Below are 10,964 nucleotides of genomic sequence, written 5' to 3'. Positions count from 1 at the left end.
CTGTACACCAATGCCAGGAGCTTGGGGAATAAACAGAAGGAACTGGTCTTCCTGCTAAACAAGAATGACTATGACCTCATAGGGATAACTCCACCTATGACTGGGCCACAGCTATAGATGGCTATATCTAGTACAGGAGAGATCGTGTAGACAAAAGGGACGGGTGTTTCTCTCTCTCTGTCAAGGAAAGCTACACGTCCCTGCAAACTGACATTGGCACCCAGGGTGGACAACTGGAGACTCTCTGGGCTAAAATCCATGGTGAACATGGCACAGGGGACACAATGGTAGGAGTCTACTACAGATCTCCTAGCCAGGATCAAGAGCTCGACCAGGGGTTCACCAAGGAACTGGCTGAGGTTGCATGCTCCCGGTGCACGGTTGTCATGGGAGACTTCAACTATCCAGACATCTCATGGGAAGAGCACTCAGCCAAATCTGAATGGTCACAAAGCTTCCTCATGTGCATGGATGAGCTCTATCTGACTCAAGAAGTCTATGGACTGATGATGACACCAAACTTTGGGGTAAAGTGTCCACACCCAAGGACAGGATGGTGATCCAGGCCAACCCTGACAGGCTCAGAAAATGGGCGGACGAAAACCTGATGGCGTTCAACACTGAAAAATGCAAGGTACTCCACCTTGGGAAGCAAAACCCACAGTGTACTTATAGGCTCGGCGGTGCTACACTTGCTAGCACCACAACCAAAAGAGACTTGGGGATCATGACTGTCCACAAGATGAATATTAGCCACCAATGTGATGCTGCAGCTGGTAAAGTGAGCAAAAACTCTGGCTTGCATCCATAGATGCTTCTCAAGCAAATTCCAGGATGTCATTCTCCCATTGTACTCAGCCTTGGTGAGGCTGCAGCTGGACTACTGTGTCCAGTTTTGGGCTCCACAATTTAAAAGAGGATGTGGAGAAGCTTGAGAGAGTCCAGAGGAGACCCACACACATGATCAGAGGGCAGGAGAGCAGGCCTTATGATGAGAGGCTGAGAGCCATGGGACTCTTCAGCTTGGAAAAGCGCAGGCTCAGGGGGACCTGGTGGTTGCCTATAAGTATATAAGGGGTGTATATTAGGATCTGGGGAAATGCCTGTTCACCAGAGCACCCCAAGGGATGGCAAGTTCAAACGGTCACAAACTCCTCCAAGACTGTGTCAGGCTGGACATAAGGAAGACTTCTTTACTGTTTGAGCCCCCAAGGCCTTTAACAGCCTGCCACCAGAGGTGGTACAAGCACCTACTCTGGATTCCTTTAAGAGACATTTGGATGTTTATCTTGCTGGGATCCTTTGACCCCAGTGACTTCCTGCCCCTGGGGCAGGGGGCTGGACTCGATGATCTTCCGAGTTCCCTTCCAGCCCTAATGTCTGAAATCTATGAAATCACCTTAACTGGAGTGCCAGAACTCTCCGTTCTGTCATACTATCCCTCCATTAACTTATCCCAACTCTTTCAATCTTTCATAACTAAGGCAGCTGTGAGCTCCGCTTCATTCTCCTGCTGTTGAGTATAGGTCTTTCCAATTTCCACCAGCTCTAGACAGCAGTGCTCTTCTTCTGATCTAGTAATCCACGTGAGGGATCCTGGACTTCCAACAGTTGCTCTTCAGAGATCACTCCAGATATTCTTACTCTGAGATCATCCATGATCAATGCTTTTCCAACCTCTTCTTGAAAACCTCACATGAAGGATATTCTGCCACATCCCTAGGCAGTCTAATCCACTGCCTCACTGTTATGAACAATGAAGATTTTTTTTCCCTGATGTCCAGCCTAATCCTACTTTGTCACAATTTCAAACCATCACTATGCATCCTATTGTCTGCAATGAGAGAGAAAGAGGTGTACACACTCTTCATGACAGACCTTCAGATATTTGAAGACTGCTATCATATTCCCTCTTAACTGCCTTTTCTGCAAGATAAACATGCCTATTTCTTTCGGTTTCTTATATGTGGGGAGCTACTGAGTTCACAGTGGCTGTCTGCTGATTTTGTGGGCAGATTGCAGGACCTGGCAGCCATTTTGTGGGTGGAGCATTGTGGGGTCCTCCATGCCTCTGGCCGAGGCCCCCCACTGGCCCTTACCCCTCACCACTGATTGGCTGGTGAGGGCTGTCTGTCATGCAGCCCTGCCCTTCATTGCTTATTGGTGGAGAAGGACGGAATCAAATGGCAAGCAGCCCTAGCAGACAACCAGGGGCAAGGGGCAGCAGACATATTGCCAGCAGCCCTTCAAGTGGGCAGCCCCTTTTCCCCACCCTGGCGAGCTGCTGCACCACCCTGAGGATTGCTGGCTTCCTTTGGGGAGCCAGCATTTTATTTGAAGTGAGTTTTCTTTTTTTTCCCCTGTGGATTTCACAGGTATTGCTCACTTTTGCAGGCAATGCTGGATTTTGTAAAATCTGCAAAATCATAATTTCTGTAAGTCTTTATATGGCTTTCCTTCCAAGCCCTTTATGCTTTCTATTGCCTGCCTTTGGCCCCTCATTCATTTCTTCATATCTTTTATAAAGTGTGGAGGCCAAAACTGTGCACAGTATTCTAGGTTAGGCCTAACTAGTGCCAATTAAAGAGGCATTATCACATCCTGTGTCTTTGTAACAAGTGGGTGTCTTGGGACTGATCTCAATATAGGCTCACCCACTGGTTTCTGGGATAACCACCTGCTGATGTCTTCTGCCAGGTCTTGATGTTCTAATTATCTGATGTTAATCAGGCAGGAGGCTGCCTTTTACCTGCTCTGGTGACAAGGGCCTCTGTACACACTCCAACCTCCCTTTGACATGGCCCATGCCTCACAGATGTTTCCTGGCCTGACACCCTACCTCCTCATCATCTCTACATATACTGGGCTCCCAGTCCTCTGCCTCCAGGCCTCGTCCTCATGCTTCAGCCCCCATCCCCAGGCCACAAGCCTCTCCCAGCTCCAATCCCTGTCCCCAGGCTCCAAGCCCCATCCCCAGGCATCACCCACTCTGTATATCTTTGGGTCCCAGGCCCCCTCACTGGGCTCCAAGCCCCTCACAATGGGACTAGGGCTACAAGCCCCATCCCCCCTCAAGCCTAACACCTGGCTCCATAATGTGCTCAGGCTCTGCTGTGAGACTGGGTGCTGCCACAGGTCCATCCACCTGGCCTGGGCCCTGCCTCACTGCTTGCAGTGATCCTGGTCTCCCCCTGTCTCAGGTCTCACCCACCAGGGATATGGGGGGTGGGGTTTTCAGACGCCCCTACTTGCCTTTTATCAGGGAGGTAACTGGTCTTGCTTTTCTGGGGAGCTACCCCACCACAGGTAGCACTACCACACCTCCCTTCCCCAGCAGGGTGCAGTTTTAGGTCATGCCCACAGCCCCAGCCCAAGCCCCCAAGGTGTTCCAGGCAGCAGCCCAACCAGATGTTGCCTCCTCAGCTGGTAGCAGCAAGCTGCTGCCTTGTAGTTCAGGGACCCAGCCCTTATATACTCCAGCTGGGCCCTGTTCCCCAATCAAGCATCAGTGCCTGATTGGGATTACAGCCAGCTGTAGGCTGCCTGGCTGCTGCCTAGGTCCCTGTAGGTAAGAGAGCACTCTGTGCTGTTACAGTCTTACATCTGAAGCTCTTGTTGATGGTGCTCAAAACTACATTTGCCTTTCTTACAGCTGCATCACACTACAGGTTCATGTCGTGTATGTAATGCACCCAGACTCTGAAATACTTCTCTGCGGTGCTGCCATTCAGTCAGTTTTCACCCATTTTGTATTAGTGTTTTTGATTATTTTTCCTGAGATGTAGCACTTTGCAGTTGTCAGCACTGAATTCCATCCTACTGACCCCGGCCCAACGTCCCAATTTATCAGAATTCTTCTTAATTGTGCTCCTGTCCATCCAATGTTTTTGTAATCCTTCCCAGTTTTGTGTTATCTGCAAGTTTGCTCAGGGGAGCATCAGGCCCAGTAATAAGATTGCTAAATGTCATTAAGTTTCCGGAACAGCATTTATGTAACTGGACAAGTGCTATTTGGACATGTCAACTGAAATAGTATTATGACTTTAGTACAGATATTATTGCTCAGCCATGTAAAATTAACAGCTGTTTTTCTTTTCCCTTCCAAATGTTTTCCTTCATTGCTCTCCCCCCAGTCCTTTCCAGTCTTTCTTCATCTCATCTCCCTGTGTCATCCTAGAACCAGTGAGATCTTAAATATCAAGTCCATCTACCCACTGGACCTTTCCCAACATATCTGATATACAGGTGTAACAGTTTCTCTCATGTTTTAATTGCTAGAGTGTCAGTACCTGACCATCAATAACTTCCTAACTTTGGATTCTCCCCAAAGTCCAAGTTGTTCCTTGCAGCTTCTCATGCTCACCTCCACAGAGAGCTTCTTTCCCAAGGCAAACAAGAGGGGATGCATATTGAGATCAGGGTCCTTGTGGAAGCAGTTTGGCTTAGCGTGATGCTGGTTGTGCAGATGTTTCCACCAGCTGGCTGATCCCCCCTGCAAGAAGGGAGGCCAGAGTTTACAAACAGTGCTGCCTGAAGAGAACACTTTCAGGCATCATGTTTTCTCTCCCCATGAGAGTTGCACCCTCCTCACCTCTCTGGCGTATTCAGGTTGAAGTCCCTCAAGGAGACATTTCTGACCCCCAAGAAGACCCCTCTCCCTTCTAATCAGTCCTTGAAGCTCCAGGGAACACTCTCTGGGTCAGGTACTTACCTGTAGAAAGCCCATCACAAAGTGGCTACCCAAATGGTTCCATTTAGGCTTGCTGAAAACTGAGAGATGCCCCAAATCATGCTGCAGAAAACCATTTTGGACCTGGAAAAGAAAAGGAATAATTGATAAAAAATTATAGTTATAAAATAAAATGAAAATTTAGAGAAGTCTGTTTTCAACATAGTCAATCATGGTGGCTCTTTTCCCACGGTGTTGTCTCTACCTCCTTCTTCCACCCTCCCTAACCACCATCCCCCTAGTTCAGGGGTGGCCTGCAGGCAGCCTCTGTATGTGGTACATGACAGATAAGGGAGGGGAAAGGCAGCATAGCAGCATATAGAGAGGAAGCAGAAAATATAGCAGTAGATCATGCAGGGAGCATACAGCAGGAAGCAGAAATCATACTAGCAGAGCGGACAGGGAGTAGGACAGTAGATTGGGCAAGTGAAGGGGGTCAGAGTGGTGCTCAGGGAGGGCGTGAGGCTAAGTTGTGGTATGGCTAACTACTACTCTTTTATTAGAAGGTAAGGGCTAAAGGGAGATGTCACTACATTGACTTTGACTTACGCCCTTTTACTGGAACCACTCTAACAGTGTGATTGCAACACAGGAAGTACATGGCTGTAGGAAAGCCATCAACAGAAGGAGTAGGATTGTGACACTGATCCTAATAGGGTGGCAGGAAAGGTTAGCCACTAGCTATGTACAATATACTGTGAACTTTACCATGGCAGTTGCTATCAGCACTGCTGAGATGAAGAAAGGCACTGGGGACATTCCAAAGTACCAGAGGATGATCCAGCTGACAGCTTCAAGTAGCAGAATGTGCAGAAAATACAGGAAGAAGAAAAGACCACTGGCTTTCAGAAGTCCCATCCTCTCGATGGTGGCACGCAGCTCTTGGAAATCTTGTACCAGCAATTTCTGTGGGGAGAACCAGTGTTGAGATAAAATACTATCAGCAGCCATGAAACAGGGCAGAAAATGGCAAGGGGGAAATTGCATCTAGGGGGAATTCCTTCTCTGTGTTTCAGTGGTTTGTGATATTTTTAGTTTCCAGGTACTGAGCAGGCTCAATTGCTCTGACATGGCTCCTGGATCACCTTATCCTGCACACCTCAAGGTTTATCACATTCCTTGCTTACCTACTGAATCGCTGTTTGGGTGTCTCATGTATTACAAACGTTCCATAAATGATGAAAACTGGATGGGGCATGGTGATGGGAATACCATACTGACTAGGGAGGGAAAGCTAATAAGATTAGTACAGTAAGCAAAAAGGGTAACAGAAAATATATATGTCACTGTTGAGTTTGGCTTCTTTCTTCTTCATGTTGTGAAGTTTCCATTTCAAATGTCAAAATTTGATATCTTCCATGTTTTGGGGGTGTTGGTTGTAGCCATGTTGACATGAAGAAGAAAGAAGACAAACTCACAGTGACATAATTTTTAAGCCTATGCAAGAAACACAACATAATTCCATAGTTTCATAGTTTCATAGTTTTAGGGTCGGAAGGGACCTAATAGATCTTCTAGCCCGACCCCCCGCCAGGGCGGGAGAACAACAAAAGAACCCTAAACAAAAAAACGGGACTCAAATGAGTCCAGCCAGGTAGGTATCCAGTCCAGCCAGGTAGGTATTCCCAGAGGACTGAACATTTTCAGTCTTCTGACTTCACATTTTCACAGGTATGCATTTTGCGTCTTGGATTAAGCTTCTATTCAACCCTAGGGAGAGCACCAGCAGACTCTCCCTATGCCTGAAGAAGGGTGTCTGTGCCTGAAGCTTGCAAAGAACAATTTTTCCAACTATTCAGCTGGCCTAATAAAAGATATCACATTTATCCAAATAACCTTGTCTGAAAAAGTCTGTGGGCATTAAATGAATTGAAGGCTAGATGAGACTCAGAAGGGCAACACTATAGCTGCGTCTACATGAGATGCTACTGTGCAGTGGTTACTGAACATTTATTTAGTACTTGTATAAACAGCTACTAAATAAATATGCAGTAACCCAAGTTACTGTGCAATATTACCGACAATCGCCTTTTCTGTGGCACTATTGCTCAGTAGCCTAATACTACTGCACAGTAGCATCGTGTCACTGGTTTTGCCATGCAATGTTACTACTCAGTAGTATCAGGTTACTGTGCAGTCAGCACCTCATGTAGATGTGCCTTGTAGGTAGGTAGTTGTCTTCTGGGATGTATCAATAGAAGTGATTTTTCCACTCCAAATAGCACTGGTGGAGGCCTCACCTGAAGTATTGTACCCAATTTTAGACACCAGATTCAAGAAAGTTGTGGAGGAATTGGAAACATTGAGAAGAGAACCACAAAATTACTTATAAGTGGAGCAAACATGACATGCAAGGAAAGAGAGAAAGATCTGAGTTTTAGTTTAGAGAAAAATGAGAGGGATTTCACAGCCCATTGTACTGAACTCTGATACAAAAAGAGTTTCATAAAAGACAGCAATCAGTTGTTCCCTGTGATGAGAAAGGATGGAAGTAATAATATGCTTGCTTTTCAATAAGGGAGATTTCGATAAGATTTTAACAATAAATTTCTAAGTGTAAGACTGATTGAGCTTTGGAACAGACCCCTTAAAGATGTAGACTCTTCGTCATAAGAAACTTTTAAGTGTAGGTGAGGCAAATATTTATCCGGGATGGTTTAGACAAGAATGCTAGTGCCTTGTGCATGAAGCTGCACTAGTTGAACTTTTGAAGTCCCAACTTTCTTATTGTCCTGTGATTCCATATCCTCTGCTCTGGGTGTGCAGCACAGCAGCCTTCAGGAGAAAGGGTTTCTCCATTTACCATTAGATAAGCCTATATACCCGGCTCACCTTAGAGATTTCGGAGATACTCTGTGGGAAGGGAAGACCCGATCCATTTTGTTCCCCAGGGATTCTTTCTGATACTGGCTAGGTGACATGGCTGACACGTTTAGCTCACTTAGAGGGGTCACAGTTGCACTCTGACTACTCTATTCTTTTAAACCAAGTTTGCTACAAGGTAGAGGAAAGTACAAACCTAAAGGGCTCTTTTCCCAAACAAAGGACTATGACACTAAAAAGCAAGGAACTGTGTTGTGTCTGAGAGTCCTGGAAGCCAGTAAATGAACACAAACCCCTATGAACAGTATTTAGCTCTTGCTCACCCCTCCTTGGGGACGTGGCCTATATCCATGCTACAGGACACTCACGTTTTTGTGGGGCTCAATGCTGGGTTGATCCGGTGCCAGCTCCCCAATCAACAATGGCGTCATGTACTTTCTCACCAATGCCTTGTCAAGATGGAAAGCTACAAAGGCATCCTGCAAATGTGTGAAGGATTAAAGTGAGAAAACCATAAGCCAGGGAGAAAAGCAAGCTATTTAATACTTTCATCAGTTTCTGCCTATGGGAACCATAGCTGTTTTGTGCCTGAACATATTTTTGTACTTAAAACCTAATAAGGGCTGTTTCAAAGATACAGTTAATCAGTAGGGGTGTGTGAAGTGGGCCCTATTCGATTTGGATTCGGATTCGGCACGAATTGGGGACAGTGATTCGACTTGTTGATTTGGATCACTGTCTCTGATTTGATTTGGCCGAATCCAAATCTGAAAATTCGATGCTGATTCAGAGAATCAGCGTTTAAGATACAGACACAGCTTTAAATGGTTTTTCTACATACCTCGAGATACCAGCGTGGCTTGTGAACACTGCGATGCTGGGGCGCATGGAGCGTCCCACAGGAGTGCGGGGGCCCTCAACATGCTTGGCGGCAAACCCAGAAGTAGACTGGAAGTACTTCCAGTCTACTTCTGGGTCTGCTGGGGAGTGTGCAGGGCACCCCCCCCCTCGGCGATTGGTGTGGGGGGCCCCCCTGCGCCCTCCCTGGCAGACCCGGAATTGGAGCGGAAGTGCTTCTGGTCCACTTCTGGGTCTGCTGCCGAGCGTGCTGGGGACCCCCCTGCCCTTCTGTGGGAGGCCCCATGCACCCCAGCATCGCAGCATTCATGAGCTGCACTGGTACCTAGAAGTATGTAGAAACAACATTTAAAGCTGTGTCTATGTCCAAATCGCCGAATCTTTACGGAGGGTTCCGATTCGATTCAGAGAGATTAAAGGGTTCTTTGATTCGGTTCGGATTTGGAGATTTGGCCACCAAAGTAGGCCAAATCTCCGCCAAATCAAATCAGGGACCAAAGCTTCACACAGCCCTATTAATCAGCTCTTTATTTGGACTCATACTTTTGACTTTGGGGATTATGTGAATAAACCATTTTAATTTCACTAATGCTCATGCACATGCACCCCCTGAAATTGGTGGTGCACCGCTGAAAGAAGCGCCGTTGCTGCTCACCCCCCACCTCACCACCAACACCACCAGTGGTGTCTGCGTGTGGTCGCCGATCGCTCCTGGCCACCACCACCGCTGCTGGCAGTGTTGACAGGTGGTCACCAACTGCTAGTCGGAGCTTGCCACCCTTCCCCCCTCTCTACCGCCACCATCGTGGCTGCCTGCGGGAGCTCCCTGCTTGCCGCTGCCATGCCCCTGCTGCTGCTGCTGCCACCTGCAGGTGGTTGCTGTGCCCTCCCAGCCTCTGGGCTCATGCATGTTCATGGTAATGCTTATGACCAAACTCTGGCATGTCCAGCTACACTTTGGCCATATCTATACATGCAATTAGTGTACATGAATAAACTCTGGACCTTATTGCTCTAGAGTTTTTTGCTCTCGGGCCTTCTGGGAGCAATGAACTCCAGAGCAATCAGCTCCTGGGTTTATTCATGCACAAAATGTGTAGCCCAGTTGGGGCATTCCCGGCTAGCAGGGCACCCTGGGGGTGAGCTTGCCAGCCCTTGGCTGCTCTAATCCGGCTCAGTGTGCTGCAGAGGGGCTGGCTGGGGCATGAGGGCATGTCAGTGTGGGGCTAACTGGCAGACAGCCCCTGCACTGAAGCACCATTATGCCCCAGGCAGCTGGGTCAGTGTCTATACATGTGCTGCTGTGCACAAAAAAACTCCACAGGAGGGTAGTATTTGTATTTACAAGTACTATCCTGCTGCAGAGTTTATTAGTTTCCTGTGCCATAATAGGACTATACATGTAGATGCTGTGACATTTACTGCAGAGCTAATTAGTCAGCTCCACAGTAAACATCTCATGTAGATGCACCCTTCAGGGACTTCTCAAATTCTGTAGCTAACAATGGGTACTATCACATTCATCTCGTCTGTGTGGCACTGCATCCAAAAATGAAAGATAAAAGAAAGAAAAAAGGAGGAAAGAGCATGTACCTAATTTTAGGCCCTAGCATATGAATGTAAATCATCACTGTTTCTTATACATATTTGTGACAGTTTGCCCTCATCCTAACTTTTACTTCTTTAATTCAAGTGCTTTAATAGTGCTATCTGGGCATGAGAATGTACCTAATTTTATTACTGTAGTTTAGCTGAAATGCAGTGCATTTTGTAGCTCAAAATATATGATGTATACAGTAACATCATATGTGTGAATATTTTTTAATGGTGAGTTAGCATTAGCCTTCTCCATGTTGGAATCTTATGTCTGAAACTTGCTGGTACAGGAAGAAACAAAGTTGCTCCTTGAATACACACAATCAAGGTTTGCGAGTCTAACATAACCATGTGATGGCAGTGTACTACATATTTTGTGGCAACCATTGGGATGAAATCATATCTGTTCTTTATGACTGCAAACAGAGAAACAAAAGGTGAAAGAGAAATTGAAGAGAGAGCAGATGGATGGAAAGAAATCACAGCAGGGGCTGGAATGAAATATCCATGCAGTCTGCTGTTGCTTGAGTTGGGGAGCAAATGAGGAGAGAAAAACATAAAATAAAAGAAAGCAAAACTTTCTTCAATATTCTGTCACACAAGAGGCATTTCTCTGCTTCTGTCAGACACCTCGGTCAGTACAGGACCATTCAGTCTCACCAGGGAAGTTCACAGTGGATGATTGAACTTTACTGCAGAGCTAGTTAGTCAGCTCCACAGTAAACATCTGTGTTTGAACAAGGAGGTGATACTTCCCCTCTATCGGGCGCTGGTCAGAACACAGTTGGAATACTGCGTGCAGTTTTGGGCACCACACTTCAAGAGGGATGCGGATAACCTGTAGAGGGTCCAGAGAAGGGCCACTCGTATGGTTAAGGGCTTGCAGGCCAAGCCCTATGAGGAGAGACTGGGGCACCTGGACCTCTTCAGCCTCCACAAGAGAAGGTTGAGAGGTGAC

At 46.8% G+C, this 10,964-nt stretch overlaps 1 protein-coding gene across 1 annotated transcript in view; it reads right to left on the bottom strand.

Moving 5' to 3' along the window:
• The window catches only part of LOC102378297 (fatty acid desaturase 1-like), a 27,625-nt gene that overhangs the window by 14,000 nt on the left and 2,661 nt on the right, over positions 1-10,964 (bottom strand). Inside the window, exons 2-5 of the mRNA XM_006026009.3 lie at positions 7,921-8,031; positions 5,438-5,635; positions 4,712-4,813; positions 4,364-4,492 (exon numbers count right to left, since the gene is read on the bottom strand). Coding sequence (XP_006026071.3) covers positions 4,364-4,492; positions 4,712-4,813; positions 5,438-5,635; positions 7,921-8,031 — 540 coding nt within the window. The remainder of the gene's footprint in view (positions 1-4,363; positions 4,493-4,711; positions 4,814-5,437; positions 5,636-7,920; positions 8,032-10,964) is intronic.

This window comes from Alligator sinensis, unplaced genomic scaffold, assembly GCF_000455745.1.
Source record: "Alligator sinensis unplaced genomic scaffold, ASM45574v1 scaffold437_1, whole genome shotgun sequence".
NCBI classification, from domain to species: domain Eukaryota; kingdom Metazoa; phylum Chordata; order Crocodylia; family Alligatoridae; genus Alligator; species Alligator sinensis.
The sequence above is the reverse complement of the archived record's forward strand: the minus strand, read 5'-3'. Positions and strand labels throughout refer to the sequence as shown.